At 45.0% G+C, this 23,372-nt stretch overlaps 1 protein-coding gene across 8 annotated transcripts in view; it reads left to right on the forward strand.

Annotated features, from left to right (window-relative positions):
• Positions 1 to 23,372, forward strand: part of SLC9D1 (solute carrier family 9 member D1) — a 59,573-nt gene that overhangs the window by 8,758 nt on the left and 27,443 nt on the right. For 3 of the 8 annotated variants that reach the window (XR_013521851.1, XM_035294686.2, XM_035294698.2), the window contains exons 3-7: positions 2,112 to 2,291; positions 6,026 to 6,217; positions 7,786 to 7,914; positions 8,688 to 8,780; positions 14,500 to 14,686. Coding sequence is in view for 7 of the 8 variants with exons in the window: in XM_035294686.2 (XP_035150577.1) it covers positions 2,112 to 2,291; positions 6,026 to 6,217; positions 7,786 to 7,914; positions 8,688 to 8,780; positions 14,500 to 14,686 (781 nt within the window). In the remaining variant the exon portion in view is untranslated. Of the gene's footprint in view, positions 1 to 2,111; positions 2,331 to 6,025; positions 6,218 to 7,785; positions 7,915 to 8,687; positions 8,781 to 14,499; positions 14,687 to 23,372 lie in introns of all 8 variants that reach the window. The other 5 variants (XM_054251967.2, XM_054251974.2, XM_054251971.2 and 2 more) reach the window with 4 other exon arrangements.

Here is a 23,372-nt window from a genome sequence, read left to right on the forward strand (position 1 = left end):
AGCTGTGTATGTGAGACCTGCACCTGTGTGTGTGAGACCTGCAGCTGTGTGTGTGAGACCTGCAGCTGCGTGTGAGACCTGCAGCTGTGTGTGCGAGACCTGCAGCTGTGTGTGCGAGACCTGCAGCTGCGTGTGTGAGACCTGCAGCTGCGTGTGTGAGACCTGCAGCTGCGTGTGTGAGACCTGCAGCTGTGTGTGTGAGACCTGCAGCTGTGTGTGTGAGACCTGCAGCTGCGTGTGTGAGACCTGCAGCTGTGTGTCAGTCAATCTGCAGCTGTGCAAGACCTGCACCTGTGTGTGTGAGACCTGCACCTGTGTATGTGAGACCTGCAGCTGTGTGTGTGAGACCTGCACCTGTGTGTGTGAGACTTGCAGCTGTGTGTGTGAGACCTGCACCTGTGTGTGTGAGACCTGCAGCTGTGTGTGTGAGACCTGCAGCTGTGTGCGAGACCTGCAGCTGTGTGTCAGTCTGCAGCTGTGTGAGACCTGCAGCTGTGTGTCAGTCTGCAGCTGTGTGAGACCTGCAGCTGTGTGTGTGAGACCTGCAGCTGTGTGTGTGAGACCTGCAGCTGTGTGTCAGTCTGCAGCTGTGTGAGACCTGCAGCTGTGTGTGTGAGACCTGCAGCTGTGTGTGTGAGACCTGCAGCTGTGTGTCAGTCTGCAGCTGTGTGAGACCTGCAGCTGTGTGTGTGAGACCTGCAGCTGTGTGTGTGAGACCTGCAGCTGTGTGTCAGTCTGCAGCTGTGTGAGACCTGCAGCTGTGTGTGTGAGACCTACAGCTGTGTGTGTGAGACCTGCAGCTGGATGTGACCTTCAGCTGTGTGTGTGAGACCTGCAGCTATGTGTGTGAGACCTGCAGCTGTGTGTGTGAGATCTGCAGCTGTGTGTGGGACCTGTGTGTGTGAGACCCACAGCTGTGTGTGAGACCTGCAGCCATGTGTGTGAGACCTGCAGCCATGTGTGTGAGACCTGCAGCTGTGGGTGTGAGACCTGTTGCTGTGTGCTAGACCTGCAGCCGTGTGTCAGACCTGCAGCTGGATGTGACCTGCAGCTGTGTGTGTTAGACCTGCTGCTGTGTGCTAGACCTGCAGCTGGATGTGACCTGCAGCTGTGTGTCACCTGCAGCTCTTTGTCAGTGGCATCAGATGATGTCTTGTGACTACTTGAGAATTGAGGCAACAATGTTTTTCTGGCTCTGGTCATCTCTGCTGTCCTATGTTCCATCCCTTTAGCTAAGAATAATTGTTTAGGGGCTGGGTGCGGTGGCTCAATCCTGTAATCCCAGCACTTTGGGAGGCCGAGGCAGGTGGATCACGAGGTCAAGAGATTGAGACCATACTGGTCAACATGGTGAAACCCCGTCTCTACTAAAAATACAAAAAATTAGCTGGGCATGGTGGCGCGTGCCTGTAATCCCAGCTACTCAGGAGGCTGAGGCAGGAGAATTGCCTGAACCCAGGAGGCGGAGGTTGCGGTGAGCCGAGATCGAGCCATTGCACTCCAGCCTGGGTAACAAGAGAGAAACTCCGTCTCAAAAAATAAATAAAAATTAAAATTAAAAAAAAGAATAATTGTTTAAAAGCAAATTATTGATAAAATATAATTGTGTAAAATAGGTTACTAAGTTACTATTTCCGACATCACTCATCAGTTCCCCAAATGATTAATGCTATTGGTTTCTACATGTGTTGTGGAACAGTTTTCCCTTGTAACTTGAATTTGACTGTGCATCGAGTTTAGATAGTAGCTCCACATTCAGGTCTCACCCCTGGTTGTAAAGTACTGCTGCACTCACGTGATAGGGCTGGAGCAGTGTCACTGTTGAGGAAATGAGTTGTGTGAATAGATGACCTACAGATACTACACTACTTTTGTGTAGCAAATGCTTCTCACGTGTTGATGTACATGTACGAAAAACTTTGCCTAAACATTTCGCTAAACTTAGTTATGTTTGAATAACTAGGACACGTGACTTCCCTAGCTGACCAGTTAGATTATTGACATATGAAGAGGGACATTTGACCAAGAAAGCAGAATTGATTGAGGGATTGAGAAAGTCATGTCCTGGCTTATTTCTTCATGTATCTCCCTCTTTTCTTACAAATGATTAGGAAGAAGCAGAGTATGTGGCACTTCTGGCAGCAGAGAAACACCAAGCTGAAGCGCTGAAGAGTGTGCAGCATCAGAACAGAAGTCTGTCCATGCTTGATGAAATCCTTGAAGATGTAAGAAAGGCAGCAGACCGTCTGGAGGAAGAGATCGAGGAACATGCTTTTGATGACAATAAATCCGTAAGCCTTCAAACAGCTGAGCCACGTTCTGCTTGGAAGGCGTGTTACTGAAATTGGTCACGTGTATGTTTTTAGTGTAGTTAAGAGTGAAGACAAACTAAAACACTTCTGTGTCATAGAGAAAATAATTTGGTCTTGTAGAAGTAAGCTAATCATTCCTTTGTTTTCCTTTTACATTTTTAACACCGGCAGTCAGTTCCCCTCAGCAGCTTGTGTCCATTTTCCAGAGACTGGATGGATTGGGACTCTGCTATCAAGAGGGCCTGGACATTGGGTTTTAATGCTGATCTACCGGATGTTACCAGAAAGGGGTCCTAGTCCAGACCTAAGAGAGAGTTCTTGGATCAGGGCTACTCCACAGAGTAAAGTGAAAGCAAGTTTATTAAGGAAGTAAAGAAACAAAAGAGTAACCACTGGGTAGGCAGAGCAGTCCTGAGGGCGATCTGTTTCCTGATTAGTGCTAAGCAAGGAGTGGGTTATTCATGAATTTTCTGGGAAAGGGGTGGGGGTTTCCTAGAGCAGAGGGTTCTTCCCATTTTAGGCCACATAGGGTAATGTCCATACCTTGCCATGGCATTTGTAAGCTGTCATGGCGCTGGTGGGAGTGTCATTTCACATGCTATTGTATTAAATTAGTGTATAATGAGCAGTGAGGACCACCAGAGGTCACTTTCACAGCCATCTTGGATTTGGTGGGTTTTGGCAGCTTCTTCATGGCATCCTGTTTTGTCAGTGGGGTTTTTGTGGCCTGTATCTTGTGATACAAGTCTTGCCGACCTCCTGTCTCAGCCTGTTACTGAGAACGCCTGTCCTGGAAAGGCAGCCCAGAAGGTCTCATCCTCATTTTACCCTGCTTATGTTCAAGGTGGAGTCGCTCTGGTTTGAACGCCTGTGGCAGGGGGAGCAGTGAATGCCTTACAGAAAATGATCTTTATCTCCGAAGCAGGAATTCAGGCTGCTCATTTGGTGTAGTGTGTTTAAGATTCTAAGAAAAAAAGTGGGATTGATGACGAAAATTGACTGGGTCTTGATGAGACTTAAAAAAGGGTTGGGCAGCTGAACGATCCAAGATGGCCGATCGCTAACATCCCGGGATTGCAGCTCTCAGGGAAGGCGCGGAGAACTAGAGGACGCCACACTTTCAGACAAAGTCTGGTCGCTCACGGAGCAGAAGATCCCCCAGTGGTGGAAACACAGGGGTCGCCAGCGCGACTCTCGTGGTCGGCGCAGCGGTTCCGCCGGCACCTCGGCGCGGCAGCTCTCGGAGCAGAGTAAACGGGACGGGTTCCCCTTCTGACCGAGGTTTGGAGCCCCGGGAAGGCAGAGTCGCCTACTACGGACACAAGAAGGAAGCCTGACAGGAGAATCCTGGGCGGAAAAGCACCATCAGTTTTAACGCCGCTGCTCTGGCCCTGGGAACTAACAACCTGGACGTCCACTCAAGAGACCTAATCTGAAAGTTGGTAACTTCAAAGACGAGAGGAGGATAAATTTACAATGACGGGAAGAAATCAGCGTAAAAAAGCTGAGAATACTCAAAGTCAGAACGCCTCTCCCTCTAAAGATGATCACAGTTCCACATCAACAATGGAACAAGGCTTGATGGAGAACGAGCGCCTCCTGATGACAGAATCACTCTTCAAGGAATGGATAATAACAAACTTCGGTGAGTTAAAAGACCATGTTGTAGCCCAACGTAAAGAAACTAGGAACTTTGACAAAAGGCTTGATGAAATCCTATTGAGAATAGACAACTTAGAGAGGAGTATGAGTGAATTAATGGAACTGAAGAATACAATACAGGAACTCCGAGAAGTATGCACAGGTTTAAACACTCGAATTGTTCAAGCAGAAGAAGGGATATCAGAGGTCAAAGTCCAACTTAATGAAATAAAACGTGAAGAAAAGATTAGAGAAAAAAGGATAAAAAGGAATGAGCAAAGTCTCCAAGAAATGTGGGACTATGTGAAAAGACCAAATTTACGTTTGATAGGTGTACCTGAATGCAACGGAGAGAATGAATCCAAGCTGGAAAATACCCTTCAGGATATTATTCAGGAATATTTTCCTAAACTAGCAAAGCAGGTCAACATTCAACCCCAGGTAATACAGAGAACACCACAAAGATATTCCGCAAGAAGACCAACCCCAAGGCACATAATCGTTAGATTCACCAGGGTTGAAACGAAGGAGAGGATACTAAGGGCAGCCAGAGAGAAAGGTCGGATAACCCACAAAGGCAAGCCTATCAGACTTACAGCAGATCTCTCAGCAGAAACTCTACAGGCCAGAAGAGAGTGGGGGCCAATATTCAACATCCTCAAAGAACAGAACCTTCAGCCCAGAATTTCATATCCAGCCAAACTAAGCTTCACAACTGAAGGAAAAATAAAATCTTTTATGAACAAGCAAGAACTCAGAGATTTTATTACCACCAGGCCTGCTTTACAAGAGCTTCTGAAAGAAGCATTACACACAGAAAGAAACAACCAGTATTAGCCTTTCTAAAAATACACCAAAAAGTAAAGAGCACCAACATAAAGAAGAATTTACACCAACACATGGATAAAACAGCCAGTCAACATCAAATGGCAGTAACCCTAAATTTAAATTGACTAAATTCCCAATCAAAAGACATAGCCAAAACCCAACGGCATGTTACATCCAGACCTGTTTCACATGCAAGGATACACAAAGACTCAAAACAAAGGGATGGAGAAAGATTTACCAACCAAATGGAGAGCAAAAATAAATAATAAATAAATAAAAAGCAGGAGTTGCAATTCTTGTATCGGATAAAATAGATTTTAAAGCAACAAAGATATAGTGGTAAAAGGATCAATACAACAACAAGAGCTAACGATCCTAACACCCAGATAGGAGACTTAGACTCAATGAGACAGAAAATTAATAAGGATATCAAGGACTCGAACTCAGATCCAGAACAAGTAAACTTAATAAATATTTATAGAGCTCTCCACTTCAAATACACAAAATATACATTCTTGTCAATACCACATCACACCTACCCATTAGTTTAAATGAAACATTGATTGGCCATTATTAATACCCAATTTTTTTCAAAATAAAGCAATATTTCCATTTACTCTCCCTCTTTCTCTTCCTCTTTCTTCCTCTCCTTTACTTATTTTTTTTTTTCTTTCCTTCTCTCAAAAAAAAAGAAATCAACTTGTAAACCTCTAGATCCAGGTCGGCAATGTCTCTTTCATTGCTTGATTTCCTTTCTTCCCTTCCCTCCCTCCCTCCCTCCCCGCTTCCTCCCTTCCTTCCTTCCTTCCTTCATCCCTTCCTTCCTCCCTACCGTCCTTCTTCCCTTCCTTCCTGCCTTCCTCCCCCCCCCAAAAAAAAAAAAAAAAAAAAGGGTTGGGCAATAAAAAATCAGAATAAGATTAGAGAAGAAAGCGGAGACAGACAGTAAAAATAGAGCAGAAGAAATAAGGTGTTTAAAAATCAACTAATTATGGAATTAGGAGAACTCATAGGTATTTTAAGGGCTGTGAATTTTTTGAAAGAATGTGAAGTAGATGATGGAAAGTAGCAAAAAGCCTGCATCTGTCCATTACTAAGTCACTTCTTTAACTGAGAAAGGAGTCCTGATTCACTGCTAATGAACGTTGAGTGTTACATTTTTACATTCTTCTGTTTAGCATTCATTCTCTAAAATTCGGAAGCACTTAATTGATTTTAATTACATAACATTATTATTCTTACAGGTCAAGGGGGTCAATTTTGAGGCAGTTCTGCGGGTGGAGGAAGAAGAGGCCAATTCTAAGCAAAATATGACAAAACGGGAAGTGGAGGACGACCTGGGCCTTAGCATGCTGATCGACTCCCAGAACAACCAGTATATTTTGACCAAGCCCAGAGATTCAACCATCCCACGCGCAGATCACCACTTTATAAAGGTAGCAAGTCATGTGGTGGGGAGGCCCGCCTTCCCCCATTTGTCCTGGTTCACAGTGTCAGTATGACCAAGGTTCATCTTCTGAACATGATACTGGAGTGTACAGCCTTCCTTCTAAGAGATTTTACTAAAACTCCCTAAATTTTCTGTGATTTGAGGCATCTTCCCTTAATTTCTAATCTCTTTTTCTGAAGGAATAAGATAACTTTAAAATGAAAGTTAACTTTGTTTTGGAGAATTTGGAAGACTTTTTGAAATTAGGAGTTACTGTAATGGGACTAAAGCTTTTAGTCTTCTAAAAACTTTTCACTGAAGTTAAAAATCCTTAAAAGGCAGAGGTCTTGACTAGGGAGTTATATATGGCTTCCTTTAGTCCTGGGGTGCAGAGTGTGAGAACCCATCCAGCAGTGTGGCTTTCCAGATGGAACTGGATTCAGACCTGTTTCCTCCCAGGAGCTCAGTCTACAAAAAGGCTCTGCAGGGAAGTACTTGAAGCTGAGGGCATCATGGTCTAGCTGGTTACTAAGGAGGGAGCGGAATGGCGGTGACAGGTGCAGCTCCTTAGGGAAGCCTGGCAGAACCTGAGAAACCTTCAGGTCTCTAGCAGATACTGGAAGTGGTGTAGGAGCAGAAACCAAGCCAGAGAATCTAGGCTCGAAGATGGTGCTGTCCCAGGCAGAGAAAGACCAGCCAGAGAGAGATGTGGTCACAACGGAGTGGGCCCACCCTGGAGGGGCTGAGGCTGCTGTGCAGCACCGTCAGTGCCCTCCAAGAAGGGGCAGAGGTCTCCGTGAGGTTATTCTTTCTCCCATTGTAATGAATCAGCAATTTCCCGGGAGAGGTTTTGAGACTGCATCCTGCTTCTCGCTGACCTTCAGACTGCGGGCATAGCAGTGCTAGCACTCACTAAAGATTCCTGCCCGCACCCGTCATGGTGAAGCCACATGAATTGCATTTTGGACACCAGCACTGAAAGTTTCCCAAATTAGAAAACTCAGTGGAATTCTACGACTCAGAATTCTTAGAACACTCTGTGGGGCTTGAGCAAAACAAAAATTTTGCTGTACAGTCTGCCCTCTGTGTCTACAGGCTCTGCATCCTCAGATTCAACCAACTGTAGATGAAAATATTCAGAAAAAAACCCAAGAGTAACAATACAGTAAAAAATTTATATATAACAGTTTCCATTGTGTAGGTATCGTAAGTAATCTAGAGGCAGTTTATACAGGAGGATGTGCTAGGCTCCATGCACATCCCGTTTCATTTCACAGACTTGAGATCCAAGGGTCTGATACGGGGACGGGGGAGGATCCTGGAACCACTGCCCTAAGGATACTGAGGGTGACTGTCATCTTTAGGCCATGAGGAACTAACTACATCTATTCCCAGAATATACTCTTCAGGTTCTCAGCTTCTCTTGGACCCTCCGCAGCAGGAAAATCTGGTTTTGTCTTCACTCTTCATTCCCATCAGATGAAATCAGGGACTAACTACGTCCTGTTCTGTTTCTTAGCCAGCCAACGCTCTTATCACTTTATCTGACACTCTGTTTCTTATTTTATTCTACAGGACATTGTTACCATCGGAATGCTGTCCTTGCCTTGTGGCTGGCTGTGTACAGCTATAGGGTTACCTACAATGTTTGGCTATATTATTTGTGGTGTACTTCTGGGACCTTCAGGACTAAATAGTATTAAGGTAAGAACAAAATTTAACTGTTTTGGTATCTGCTTAACAGAATATTAAAAAAAATTTATAATGACTAAAAAGTGTTGAATGTGAATTAATGAAGATACCAGTTTGCTATAAACCATTTCAAAGATGTCCCTTCAAGTTTCATGGGACGTCTTCTCTGAACCCTACGGAAGCTGTTGTGCCTGTTCATGAAGGGGTGGAGTAGCTGGAGACAACAGCCCTGTTCGTTTCTTTCCATTCTGTTAGTTTTAAGGAGTCCTTTCTAGTAACATTCTGGGCCAGGTTACTCAGACTGCCCTTTACATACTGAATGCAACCAAAGTGCTGCATAACCGTATTTTTTTTTTTTTTTAATTGAGACAAGAGTCTTGCACTGTCACCCAGGCTGGAGTGCAATGCACAATCTCGGCTCACTGCAACCTCCACCTCCCGGATTCAAGTAGTTCTCTGCCTCAGCCTCCTGATTAGCTAGGGTTACAGGCGCCTGCCACCACACTGGCTAATTTTTGTATTTGCAGTAGAGACGGGGTTTCACCATGTTGGCCAGTCTGGTCTTGAACTCCTGACCTCGTGATCCACCCGCCTCAGCCTCCTAAAGTGCTGGGATTACGGGTGTGAGCCACCATGCCCGGCTGTGTGTGGTGTTTTTTTTTTTGTTTTTTTGTTTTTTTGTTTTTAATAATTCCACTGGGCATATTAGGACGATTGTTTAGTTGAGTATACTTAATTAGTTCAACTTATAAAATTATATGCTCTATGTTTTGTGTGTTTTTCAGTCTATTGTGCAAGTGGAGACATTAGGAGAATTTGGGGTGTTTTTTACTCTTTTTCTTGTTGGCTTAGAATTTTCTCCAGAAAAACTAAGAAAGGTAAGGACCTCATCAATCTGTTGCTGCCTCTAAGGAACTTTACATCATGTGGTTTTAGTTCATAGACTTTTAATACTTGTTGATGAATTAACTGTCAAATTAAATGTTTTTAGAATAGAATATGATATTTCAGTTTGATATTTTTGGAACAAATTCAAAAAGATAAAAAACATGAGGTTTGAGAGAATAGAAATTCAATGAAGAATTGGAACTAGCTTTCACATGGCTAATTTCGGGAAAGGTCTGAAAGGTAATGTGTTTGAACTTGAATAGATGGGTCCCTCCCAGAAGGTAAAAACTGTTAGAGGGTCAGATTTCATAGAGGTTACATATTCAGTGTGTTACCCTAGAAAAAGCTTTGTAAATTGGAAGTGCGTTAATTAAAAGACACTGTTTTTCAACAGACACCTCAAAAGAGAGGAAAGTGGCTGCTTAAAAGCTGGGGTGGGAAGAGTTAAAATGAACACTGTTGGTAAGAAAAAGAACCCCTGTGAATGAAGATCAGATACCATTTTGCCTACAGTGCTAGCTGGAAAACTAATATCGATTTAGCAAAAGTTTTTAAGTGACTGCAATAGGCATTCTTGAACCAGATTCATGAGAATCCAACTGTACACCCTTTTTTTCCCCCACGAAAGACTTGGTCATTTTAAACGAAGTGACTTAATTTACAGTGTCTGGTTTGCCTAATCGATCAGCCCCTCACGTAGTATTCTTTCCTTTTTAAATTTTCACTTCTTTTAGCTCAGTAGGTTTTTTGGGAACAGGTGGTGTTTGTTTAAGTGAGTAAGTTCTTTAATGGTGATATATATACACACACACACATATCCCACATTTTCTTCATCCAATTGTTGATTGACGGGCATTTGGGCTGGTTTCATATTTTTGCAATTGCAAATTGTGCTGCTATAAATATGCCTATGCAGGTATCTTTGTCGTATGACTTCTTTTTCCCTAGTAGTGGGACCGCTGGATCAAATGGTAGTTCTACTTTCAGTTCTTTAGGGAATCTCCGCACTGGTTTCCATAGTGATTGTACTAGTTTACATTCGCACCTGCAGTGTAGAAGTGTTCCCTGCTCAGCACATCCACGCCAACATCTATTATTTTTATTTTTTGGTTATGGCTATTCTTGCAGGAGTGAGGTGGTATCACATTGTGGTTTTGATTTGCATTTCCCCAATCATTAATGATACTCAGCATTTTTTAATGTTTTTTGGCCATTTGTACATCTTCTTTTAAGAATTGTCTATTCATGGCCTTAGCCCACTTTTATTTTTCTTTTGAGACAGAGTCTTGCTCTGTCACCAGGCACCAGGCTGGAGTGCAATGGCGCGATCTCAGCTCACTGCAACCTCTGCCTCCTGGGTTCAAGCAATTCTCCTGCCTCAGCCTCCCAAGTAGCTGGGACTACAGGTGCACACCACCACGCCCAGCTAATTTTTGTATTTTTTAGTAGAGACGGGGTTTCACCATGTTGGCCAGGATGGTCTTGATCTCTTGACCTCATGATCCACCTGCCTCAGCCTCCCTAGTCCACTTTTTGTTGGGATTTTTTTGGTTTTTTTTCTTGCTGATATTTTTGTAGATTCTTCTTTGTAAATTCTGGATATTAGTCGTTTGTTGGATGCACAGATTGTGGAGCTTCTCTCCAGCTCTGTGGATTTGTATACCTTTTTGAAGAGCTGTCTAGCAGTTTGACCTAAGAGCCTTAAAATGTCCATATTCCTTGACCCAGTAGTTCTTTTAGGTCTGTATCCAAAGCAAAGAATCAAACAGGAGTTTTCAAAAATTTACCTTCTAAAGGTCTCAGCTCCCCATTATAAGTTTTTAAGAAACAGTAGAACTGTGCCATGACTCCTGATGGACGATGAGGTAGCCATTGCGAAGTTAGAGCATGCAGTAGCAAAGGAAAGTGTTTGTTAGAATGCTAAACTAGGGGGAAAAAAGGAGCACGTAACATGACTGTGGCAATGTAAAAGAAACTAATACGCAGGGAAAATAGAGGAAATACATGTGCCAGGGAACCATGGGTGGCTGGTTTCTTCTCCGTATTTTCCAAATTATCTGTAATAAGCAGTATATATTTTGTCATTATAAGGAAAAATCAACTTTTCTTTGAAAGTCTTGTGTTTACTTTCAGTAGTGAACTCCGACCTCACTGGTACCTTTTTCTTTGTGTTCTCTTCCCTTTCTTCCTCAGTTCATCCTCTCACCTAGAACTTTGTTTTCTTTACTCTTCTGTTTTTCCACTAAAAGCTCCATTTGTCCATCACCTCATTGCTCTCCCTTTCCTGTGAGCAATCCTGAAGCTCAAAAGACATTCTGAATTACTTTAGGGTGTTCTCCAGATACTATATTTCTTTTTATAGGTCTTGTAAATTGTTAATTTATGAACTTGGAGATTAAAGAGAATTCACCACTCTCCTGGGTCCTAAGGAAAAGCGGCCCCATCCTTACTGTTGACCCTGTGAAGGAGCATGTTGGCGGGTGGGTGAGGGGCATGGGCTGCATGGCTGCCTGGCCTGTGGAGGAGCGTGTTATGGGGGAGTAAGGGGGCGTGGCTGCTCAGTGTCCTGCCTCACCTGTGTCCCGAGAGGCTCTGTAAAAACCGGAGGCCTCTGTTTCATGGTGCAGCATGGGCTTGTCTGGGTGTGGGTGTGGGCGTGTATATGTATAATTTAGAGAACTTTACAGCAAGCCCCTAGGGGAGGCGGGAGGGGATGCAGCTCTGGCTGTGCAGTGGAGCTTCCGCAGAGCGCGTACCTGCCGGAACATTCATTTCCTCTCCTACACAGTGAGGAATCTGGAAGATTCAAGTTTCTTTTGGCTCTGCGTTTTTGTAGTTTGTATTTTTCGCCACTATAGTATTCACAGTTAAATAAAAAACATCGTGTAACATAACGTTAAGACAATTGTAAGCAGTGTGAGCACGTGTTTCATCAGTGCTGCTGTCTAGATGGTGCTTCTGAGGGTTTACACCCAGTTCTGAGGTGCCTGCTTGGTGGTGTAGACTTGGGGGCTCAGGAATAGCCTGGCGTTCTTTGTGAGTTGTGCTCAGCTGCTCTGTGTGGTGACAGAGTTAGATGCATGGACAGACACTGCATTGGGACTCAGGAAACGTCTGTGAAACTCCTTTCTGACACCTGACTGAGTGGTGCTGGGCAGGTGTCTGGGATGTACGGGTGTCTCGGTGCTGAGGAGGGTCTCCTGGTCCCAGCTCCCCTCACCCATACCTGAGCCTGTGCTGCTGCCCCTGGCAGGAGCCCTTGGAGTCCAGCCCCACTCTGGTTCCTGGAGACAGCATCCCACGGTTTTTCTAGGTCTGTGGACTCAGATTGCAGAAAATGATATAATTAAGCAATGTGTCTATTTTCCCCTTTTTATTACTCTGATATACATATATATCTATCTATCTCTGGCTGAGCTTCAGAACAGCATGAGTTACCCGGAGTAGCTTTTCTGATGAGCTTCCTGCCACGTGGGTTAGCCTGCACGCCCCGCTTGTGGGTGGGAAAATAATTTTCTTGGGTTTTTGAAATGTTAATAATTGCCAGCAGGCCTGTCTTAGGACCTCTAACGGTATGATTAGAAACTACTTGAAATGCTGACGTCCCGAAGCCCTGCAGTGTGAGTGCCGAGGAAAGCAGCCAGCTCTGTTCTCGCCGTGGTAACCGCTGGCACCTCTAGCTTGACTTCAACTGTTCCTTAAACTTGATCTCTTAAGAATCTGTCAGTTTCTGCCTCTCTCGATCGTTCATAGAGCCATTGGGGTTGGGAGTTTTGTTTGCTTCTCTCTCGTATCTTATCTGTTCTTTCTACAAGTACCTGTCGAGCACCTGTGATATTCCGGGTCCTCCAGGGCTGCAGGAGCCCAAGGTATGTTGGGCTGGTGGGTGCCAGCTGAGGCTGTGTATAACGTAGATTTGCCCCTACCCTGTGGCTTGTGTTTTGAGATTTCAGGAGAATGTGTCTTAGAAGAGGAAGAAGACGATGATTGAAGAGGCAGTATTTGAGGCTGAGGTCCTAGTACAGAGGGAGCCAGGTTGCCCAGGAGCCCGCCCGTCAGCACATCCTTCCCTCCAGCGCACATGCGGCCACCTGGGGGGCCTGCTAACCCACAGTTTCTGACCTGAGTGGGCCTGCAGGTGGGGTTTTTGATGCGTGCACAGGTCTCATGTTGAACAGGAAGCTTCTTACTCTCACCTGTGCCCCTGTGGCTGTTCCTGGAACTGTTTCCCACTGTGGCATCTCCACACCTTGCTCCCAGGGCCCTCCTGACCAGAGTGTGGGGTGACACAAGATAATAAGGTCAGAGAAGGTTCACTCTGGTAATGACCTCAGAGGTAACAGAGTCTTGCCTTTTCTCTACAGATGTGGAAACTAAAGCCAGAGAGGTTGCTCCCCACCCATGGCGCACTGTGAGTTAGCAGCAGATCAGGTCTCAACTCCAGGTGTCCCTTGAGGGTTAGGAAGACCCTAAATCAGAGTTGGAGGACACTGTTCACAGGAGTAACCCCTGAGCCCAGGGGCCTCTTCAGGCTGCAGCCAGCATGGCCTGCACAGGTGCTTCCTTTGCTCTAGGAAGAGGAAGAGTTGAGATTAGTGCTGTGATAACCCTCATGATTGCCAAGTGTAGGAAGTAGAGAAGAGAAATTTAGAAGCAGCCTTTGTGGGGACTGACCCTTCCCCTGCTGTGGAAGGAGAGAGGGTCCGCGGCAGAGGGAGCCCAGAGATTAGAGACTATCTGAGTCTCTGCAGCCCAGAGCTGTTTGGTGGCTGGTGGGCTTAGGGTCCCCTCAGAGCCACCTGTGTACACGGGCTGGTGGGCTACGCAAGTGAGTCCCCCAGAGCCATCCATGTATGTTGGGGATGGTGGGCTATGCAGGTGGGTCCCCCTTGAGCTGCCTGTGTATGTTGGGGCTGGCGGGCTTCTCGGGTGGGCCCCCCAGAGCTGCCTGTGCCCAGCTGCTCCACAATACCTGTGTTTAGCCACACAGCCCCTGCATCCTTTCCTTCTAGGGCCCCGCCCAACTTTCACTTTCAGTAGAGGGCCTAGAATTAGGGAACTGATGCTTATTTTGATTGGGACCATGCAATGAGGAGAAAAAAAAATGAATGAGTACTTCAAGTAGAATAGGAGGAGTTCAGGTTAATTTATTTGGTTAATCTGTAATACTTATGTTTATATAAATAGGTAGTTTGTATTATTTTATAATCAAAATGTGCTTTTTTTTCCCCCTTCCCCATCTCATTTAACATTGCTGAGTGCACCCCGAGGTGCCATGATTTTCGGGCCACACTGCCTGGATTCACGTCCAGTTTCTGACACATACTGACCACATGACCCAGGATGAGTCACTTAACCTATATGTGCCTCAGTGTTTTCATCTAAAAGTGGAGGAAATTGTCATGTTGTCCTTAAGTAGTTCTGAGGATTAGGTTTTATGTACACACATGGGGAGAGAGTGCATGTGTGTAAACCACACGTGTGCGTGTATTGTGTGCGTGCAGCCCTGTGACAGTGCCTGGCACTGAGGAAGCCCAGTGTGAGTATTCATCGTGTTAAGATGATGGTGTTGGATGTGCGACCCCAGCGTTGCTTCCTAAAAGCTCAGCTCTGCCTCCTTTCCTGGATGTAGAAATGCACACAGTCTGTGTGGTGTGGTCATTGCCTGTTGTCACTAAAAAGCGTGTGAATCACTGTGTTCTCTTTAAGGTGTGGAAGATCTCCTTACAAGGGCCATGTTACATGACACTGTTAATGATTGCATTTGGCTTGCTGTGGGGTCATCTCTTGCGGATCAAACCCACGCAGAGCGTCTTCATTTCCACGTGTCTGTCCTTGTCGAGCACACCCCTCGTGTCCAGGTTCCTCGTGGGCAGTGCTCGGGGTGACAAAGAAGGTAGGTGATAGTGTTTTCCAAGTACATGTGCAATTCATGCTCGTGTGTAGGTGATGGCGTGTTCTAAGTGCGTATGTAGTTCATGCTCGTGTGTAGGTGACAGCATGTTCCGAGTGCGTGTGTAGTTCATGCTCACGTGTAGATGATGGCATGTTCTGAGCGCGTGTGTAGTTCATGCTCGTGTGTAGGTGACGGCGTGTTCCGAGTGCCTGTGTAGTTCATGCTCGCGTGTAGATGGCATGTTCTGAGTGCGTGTGTAATTCATGCTCGTGTGTAATGACTTTTGGATTCACAGTTGAGGGCCTGTGATGAAAAATTATAAGTCTTACTTCCCCTCTTAGGACACTCCTAACAGTTGTGGATACCGGGGCTTGTATTCCATAAGGAACTGATGTTCCTGTGAACTCAGCTCCTCCAAACCTCCACTTCTCCACTTGATTAAGAAAAATGCCCATTACATGCTTACAAATTTAGGATCATTTGAGGGTCAGAGAGAAATTGGACCAAGATTTTGAAAAACCACTGAGGACTGGAAATGACCTAAGGTGAGGAAGTCGTGTGTGGGGTTTGGCTGCTTTAACCCTAGCAAGCACTGGGAATTGACACACTTTTTCTTCCTGAAATCAAGGTGCTTTGGTAACTGAAGGTGTTCCTCACTCTGAGGCTTTGGCCTTAGTTTCATTGTGTGTATGAAATATTGGCGCCTCTAAATCGGGATTGTGTTTAGTGGAAGCCATCTTGCTCGGAAGCCTAGGCAGGACCATGTCCCTGTGCAGGGAGGCTTTGGCAGGGCCACTGTTTCTGACAGCCTGCTGGGTAAGTTGTCATTGTTTAGCTCTTATTTTCTAAAAGTCAGTAAAATACAAGGTAGAAATGTCACAGTAACTTCACTCTGATGTTCACCCTGCACTGAACACAAAGGCATAGAACTAGAGAAACTATGAGAAGAGAAAACCAAGGAGGTGTGTCTGACCTCTCCTGTAAACCAACGGGCTCTGTGCCTCTGACAGGAACCCAGAGCCTGAGCAGAGCTAGCCGTGGGCCACCGAGCTGGGTGCTGGAGTATGTAGGACCCACACGTGCCCTCACTGTCTGATGGGGACTTGGGAAGCTTCCTTCTATGAAAGGAGACAGGGAAGACTTTTTAAAAATCTACTGCCTTCTGCTGGGCCTGAGGCTCCAGTGGGACAGAGATGCAGCCTCCCTGCTAGACACTGGATGGGTAGCCCTGGCCATTGGCCTCCTCAGTTCTGGTCCCAGCATCCCTATGGGCTGATCTTAGGGTCAGCCCCATTGTGAGAGCTGGACAGGGACGTAGGATCAAGGGCCAAGTGGAATGGAAAATGACCAAGTGGACATCAGGAATGATGCATGAAAACAGTCCGGGTTAATGGTCCGCACATGAGAATACGCACACCTGCAAAGAAATGTGTGGCTGGAAAAGAGCCGACAGACTCAGTAGTCACAGTGTCAACTCTCGTTATGGACAGAAAAGCTTAATAATTCAAAATAAGTGTGCAGTACATGTGGACTTGCAGCCCAAGTGCTGGATTGGAGAGGGGCAGAGAATGGATGGAGAGGGTCAGTATATATAGACTCAGAGCCCAGGTGCTGGACTGGAGAGGGGCAGAGAGTGGATGGAGAGGGTCAGTATATACAGACTCGGAGCCGAGGTGCTGGACTGGAGAGGGGCGGAGAGTGGGTGGGGAGGGTCAGTATATACAGACTCGGAGCCCAGGTGCTGGACTGGAGAGGGGCGGAGAGTGGATGGAGAGGGTCAGTATATACAGACTCAGAGCCCAGGTGCTGGACTGGAGAGGGTGCCTGGTATGTTTTCAGAACTCAAGTCAGGAGCCTGTCTCCAACACCCACAGGATAAAGGGAAATAAGCCCACCCAGGTATGTCATGTACTGCAGTAGAGCGTGAAGGGAACGTCTGAACACTTGGCAGAAAAGACAGGTGGTCTAAGAAGGAACAGCATGTAAATGGGCTGACAGGACACGTCTCAGTAACCTCAGGTGGTAGAATATAGCAGGTAGGTATCCCACACCCTTGGGAGACAAGTCATAATGTGTCCAGCAAAAGTACCATGGAAGAGTTGGGGGTGACATGCTGGCATTTCTGATGTGTGAAGACCCCAGAGCACCGCCCACCCTTCCGTTTTCACAGGGCCAGCACGGGGGCCCAGCAGAGGCGGAGCTGGGCGTGGAGACAGCAGGGAGACGGACGGTTCTAGAAGTTGATAAATTTAGTCAACTCTGCCTGTTAGAAAAGGAAGTGTTTGAGTTTGTGCTTTTGAAGGCCAGGCTGAAACTCTACATAGTAAGAAGATAGGAGGGGCTCTTGTTTGGGAAGGAGTTGGACTCCAGGACTTGGACTTGGAGAGGAAATTTATAATTAAACCCGTTAAATGTGTGATAGACCCGCAGCGCAGTCAGAAAATGTAAGAAATTTACAATTATACATGTTAAATGTGTGATAGACCCACAACCCATTTAGAAAATGTAAGAAATTTACAATTAAACCTGTTAAATGTGTGATAGAACTACAGCACAGTTAGCAGATGTAATTTGAAAAAAAGCTTCAGGAATAAACTTCTCAAAAGAGAGCTGTGACTTTTGAGGATAAAGTCACAAATGGAGTGAATTTGTGTTCACAGAGTTCATGAAAAGACCTATTCATAAAGATGTAATTTCTCCTCAAATTTATAAACTCATAGCTGTTCCAATAAAAAAATATGGCGGGGTTTTTCATGAAACTGAACAAACTGATCCTAAAATGTATTTGGGGCCAGAAGGCCAACCATAGGCAATATGAGTTTGAGATGAGGAGCCCCAGCAGCTGTCGGGACTGATGGTGTCACGGTGGATAGTGGCACCATAGGCTGAGATGCAGCTGGGGAGTGGGGCCCACAGACACTGCAGAGAAGCTGGAGATCAGCTCACCAGGAGTGGGAATTAGCTTCTCCAAATGGAGGAAAATAAAATTAGCTTGGCTGTAAACTAGGAGAAGGAAATAGAAAATCTCTTTATAATCTCAGGGTAGAATTCCTTAAAATATAGCAGAATTCTGAGGCAGGAGAATCACCTAAACCCAGGAGGCGGAGGTTACGGTGAGCCGAGATCCCGCCACTGCACTCCAGCCTGGGTAACAAGAGCGAAACTCTGTCTCAAAAAAAAATATATATATAGCAGAATTCAAAAGAGAAAATACCGATACATAGGACACATTCAACTTTGTAACTTTCTTTTTCATACTAACCTCACTGTAGGGCAAACTATGTAACTCATTGAAAGGCTTTTTTTTTTTTGAGATGGAATCTGGGATCCGCCTCCCGAGTTCAAGTGATTCTCCTTGCCTCAGCCTTCTGAGTAGCTGCGACTACAGGCACACGCCACCACGCCCAGCTAATTTTTGTACTTTTAGTAGAGACGGGGGTTTTACCATGTTGGTCAGGCTGGTCTCAAACTCCTGACCTTGTGATCTGCCTGCCTTGGCCTCCCAAAGGGCTGGGATTACAGGCATGAGCCACTGCACCTGGCTGAAAAGTATTTTTTTTTAAATAAGCTACAGGTCAGAGGAAGACATTTCCCATAGTTATTTATTGTTTGCTTAGAGCAAAGGATTAATATTCATAATATATTAAGAACGTCTGTAAATCCAAACCAAAAATTAACCTAATGGGAAAATAGCCAGAATGTCTGAGTAAGTAACTTTTGGGAGAAGAAACCTGAATGATAGTGAACATGGAGACAGGAGCCTCGCTAGTAATTGGGGCTGCAGACTGAGGGGACTGAGATAGATGCCATCCACATGAGCTGGCTGCCAAGCTTTGTTTTAGATCGGGTCTTGCTGTCACCCAGGCTGGAGCACAGTGGTTCTATCTTGGCTCACTGCAGCCCGGACCGCCTGGGCTCAAGCGATCCTCCCACCTCAGCATCCTGAGTAGCTGGGACTACAGGTGTGTGCCACCACGCCTGGCTAAGTTTGTTATTTTTTTGTAGAGACGGGGTCTCTCTGTGTTACCCAGGCTGGTTTTGAACCCTTGCCTCAAGCAATCCTCCTGCTTCAGCCTTCCAAAGTGCTAGGATTGCAGGCATGAGCCACCATACCTGGCCCTGGGAAACGTTTTTCACCTGATGTTGTACCCTTGGCAAGAATGTGGAGTTATGAGATCTAAGCATTCTCCATGGGAATGTAAATTGGTTCAGCCACTTTGGAGAACAGTTTTACAGTCAGAAAATTCCATTTCTACATACATAGCCTAGAAATTTTTTTGCAAAATATTATAATTCAAAACAGCATTTTTATTATTATTTTTTTGAGACAGAGTCTTACATTGTTGCTGGGGCTGGAGTGCAGTGGCATGATGTTGGCTCACTGCAACCTCCACCTCCCAGGTTCACGCGACTCTCCTGCCTCAGCCTTCCAAGTAGCTGGGATTATAGGAGCCCACCACCAAGCCCAGCTAGTTTTTTGTATTTTTAGTAGAGACGGGATTTCACTATGCTGGTCAGACAGGTTTCAAACTCCTGATCTTGTGATCTCCCTGCCTCGGCCTCCCAAAGTGCTTGGGTTATAGGCGTGAGCCACTGCGCCTGGCCAACAGCATTATTTTTAGTTGCAAAAAATTGATTAACTTAATATTCAGTAACATGCTGGACAGTTAAGGTGTATTCATACACTGGAATTCTGCGGAAGCTATTGTGAATTACTCCTGAAGCATAGAAGGAAAAATATAAGATGTAGAATACAACATATTTAATAAAGTCTGAGCTTTACATACATGCAAACTTTTACACTAAAAGCCAGATGTGTCAGGGTGCCTCTGCCGGAGACGGGGAAGGTGTGCGATCAGAGAGTGAGGCAGGGCAGCAGCCGCTTGTGACATTTCTTTCAGAAGCTGGGTGATGGCTCTGGTCATTGATGACATGATGCTTTGTACCTTTTTTCTTGATCCAGAGTATGTTATAATAATTGTTTTTGAAACCAGGTAACCACTAAAAAGTGGAAAAACAGTTTCTAATTTCCAAATGCTGCTGTTTTATTTCTATAGTTTTGTAGTAAGTTTTGAGGCCAGGAAGAGTGAATCCTCCAACTAACTGTTCAAGACTTAGGTTGGCCGTTTGGGGTCACTTGAGATTCCGTATAGGTTTTTCTGTTTCTTCTGAAAACATCGTCGGGATTCTGATAGGAATTGTATTGGATTTGTAGTTGTAATTTGGGTAGTATTGACATCTAAACAATATTAAGCCTACAGTCCGTGAATACAGGATGCCCTATTTAAGTGTGTCTTTCATTTCTTTTAACAGCGCTTTGAAGTTTCCAGTGTATAAGCATTTTGCCTCCTTAGTTAACTTCGTCCTAAGCATTTTATTCTTTTTGACCTGTTGTAAATGGAATTGTTTCCTTAATCTCCTTTTCAGAGTGTTCATGTTTAGTATATAGAAATGCAGCTGACTTGTGTGTGTTGATTCTGTGCCCTCCAACTTTGTGAGTTGGTTTATTCTAACAGAATTTTGTGTGTGAAGTATTTAGGATTTTCTACATTTAAGATAATCCCGTCTCTTACAGGATCATTTAATTCTTTCCAATTTGGACACCAGACTTATCCCTTAGAGAGGCACCCTGAGATGTGTGGTTAAGATGATGTCTGGGGCTTCCCTCAGGAGGGTAGAGTGGAGGTTAGTATATGAAACAAGGTTGTTCTACTTGATCATGGAAACTGGATTATCTGTTCCTTGAGATCCACTGTATTTCTCTTTCTACTTTTGCATATGTTTGAAATTTTATTAGAAATTCCTATAGATGGCCAGGCACGGTGGTTCGTGCCTGTAATCCTAGCACTTTGGGAGGCTGAGCCAGGCAGATCACATGAGGTCAGGAGTTCAAGACCATCCTGGCCAACATGGTGAAACCCTGTCTGTACTGAAAATACAAAAATTAGCCGGGCGTGGTGGTGTGTTCTGTAGTCCCAGCTACTCAGGAGGCTGAGGCACGAGAATTGCTTGAATCCTGGAGGCAGAGATTCTAGTGAATCGAGTTCATGCCACTGCACTCCAGCCTGGGCCACAGAGTGAGACTCCATCTCAAAAAAAAGAAGAAGAAAAAGAAATTCCTATATAGCCCAGACTTAAGACTGTACCACCAGAGCTTAAAGGTGTCAACTCTGACCACACCAGAAGCCTCAGTCTTATGTGGATTTTGGTCCAAATTCTGCTCCTTTTTATTTCTCAAGATAGCTAGCCAGTTCATGTGATACTGGGGCCTAAACCCTCGAAGGGGTCCAGTGAATGTGTCATTCCACGCATAGAGGAACAGAGGAGGCAGGCAGCTGGGTCATGAGGAAGGTGTGGGTTACATGACTGGCAGTGATGAGCTTAGGCCTCACCACCCAGCCACATGCAGCACTGGCATCCAGAGGCCTCCGTGGGCAGGGCCCGCCCTGTGGAACTCAGGTCTGCGAGAAAAACTCCAGACCAGGAGCTGTGGCTGGCTGCTTTACCAAAGGAAGAGGGGCTCCATCCATTCCCAGGAAGAGGGCTTTGTCTCTGGGAGTAAAGTAGGTGGGACCAGGCAAGAGGCCAGGAGTGGTAAGGAGACATTCCCTTCTTATGAAAATGCAAGCCAGGGGAAAAGAGGCTCCCCAACAATGTGCTAGAATATTTATGCAGCAGTTTTTATACTGGTGAATAAATGGAATTCCTGAATGTCCATCAAGAGATGAATGGATAAATTGTGGTCTACTCCGCCACAGTTTTAAAAATGAATCAGAGCTTTGTGCACCAGCATGGATGGTTTTCAGATATAGTCATGGTCAAAGAGCAAGTTGCAGAAATGTTGATTCTGTGAAGTTTAATATGAGAAAATAATGAACCCAGCATTGTTTCCAAATCTATAATGTTACACTAAGCAGAAGTGCATTCAAGGGATGATGACCTTTAAGAATAAGGTCACGTGGGAGTAAAGACAGTCCCAGCGGCAAGGGGTTTACAGAGCTGCTTGGTGGCACTCTCAGGACTTTATTTCCTTAAAAATTGGAAGCAAATGTGTCACAGGTTTAAAATTCAGCAAAATTCCTTAGCGGGTATGTGAGCATTTCATATACTCCTTGTTTTCTGTGTATTTAAACTTTAATAAAAGGAATGGAAAAGAGGAAAAAAATAAAATGGTTGTAGTGATAAGCACAAAAAAAGTGCAAATTTCAGAAAGATGACAATAGTAAAAGTGTTGAGAAATTAGAGAAGCTGTGCTATTTCAGGGAATAATCATCTCCCTGTTATCTGATTGCGCTCCTGAAATTTGGCACCCATCCCGGCTCCGAGCACTTGCCTTTCTCCTGCAGCCCCGTGAACTCCCAGCGAGCAAAGGTTTCCTGTGCAGGCCTTGTGGGTGTGGACTTGGGGTTCTGCACAGGGACTGTGGTGAAGATACCTGATCTCTGCAGAGTCTGGTGCATGGTCTTGCGGACGACAGTTGAATGCCTGTGGATTTAAACCAGTTCACTATGATTGGTGCAAAGGAAGAGAACAAAATATTTAAGACGTTTACAAAATGCTGGCAGTGATATCACCAAAGGCTATGTCTGAAAAGTGACATGTAGTGAGAGATTTTGGTTTTGTTTTTTAAATAGAAGGGGCGCAGGTGTGACTGTGTTATCTGCAGAAGATGGGGGTAGCTCAGCTCCTTCACACGCTACAAACTCTCATCTCACAGTCTCCCTCCCGTCTTGCAAAGGCTGCGAGATGAAGGGAGGTGCGGGGATCACCAGCCCAAGCAAGCCTTATGGTGAAAGTCACCAATTTGTGAGGCTTCTGCACAGACAGCACTAGTTGGGAGGCAGTTTTTATTATCTCTGAATCATGTAACCCTGAAAGGCACAAAGCTGTAGCCACAACAGCCTAACATGATCATCCGTTCAGACTGTTTTAAAATTCTAGGCCAAGATATTTTGTTCACCGAAAATTTAATTTTGTATAATAAGTAAATCAAGCCTTCTAAAATGTTACCTGAACTTCTATCCAGAAAGAGATTTTTGCTGGCATGGAGGGGGTTTTGTGTGGTTCTGCTACTTTTTAAAAATAAGCCTTTTCTATCAGATTGGTCTTTAAAAATCTGGTAATAGCAGTAGCTTTATTATTATTATTATTATTTCTTTTTTTTAGACGAAGTCTCGCTCTTGTCGCCTACCCTGGAGTGCAATGGCACGGTCTCGGCTCATTGCAGCCTCTACCTCCTGGGATGAAGCAATTCTCCTGCTCCAGCCTCCCAAGTAGCTGGGATTAATAGGTGCCCACCACTCCACCTGGCTAATTTTTTGTATTTTTAGTAGAGATGGGGTTTTACCATGTTGGTCAGGCTGGTCTCTAACTTCTGACCTTAGGTGATCCACCCACCTCAGCCTCCCAAAGTGAAGCTGCCATACCCGGCTGTTTTTTGTTTTTTGTTTGTTTTTTTTTTTTTTTTAAGACAAAAAACCTTGTTTGGGATGAGGTTGGGGAATGACAATTTAATTTTTAGAAGCATATTTACTAGAGTTCATAGCCAGAACTGTGTGTTGAAAATGGGGATCTTTGTAGTCTTGTGCAAGTTACTGAATTCATGAAAAGTGTTTCATCATTTTCTTTTCTTCTTTCCAGAGTTGTTTAGTCTCTTCAGCTAGTCATGGCTACTGCTGTTCTGCCC

Source organism: Callithrix jacchus, chromosome 1 (genome assembly GCF_049354715.1).
Source record: "Callithrix jacchus isolate 240 chromosome 1, calJac240_pri, whole genome shotgun sequence".
Lineage (NCBI taxonomy): Eukaryota > Metazoa > Chordata > Mammalia > Primates > Cebidae > Callithrix > Callithrix jacchus.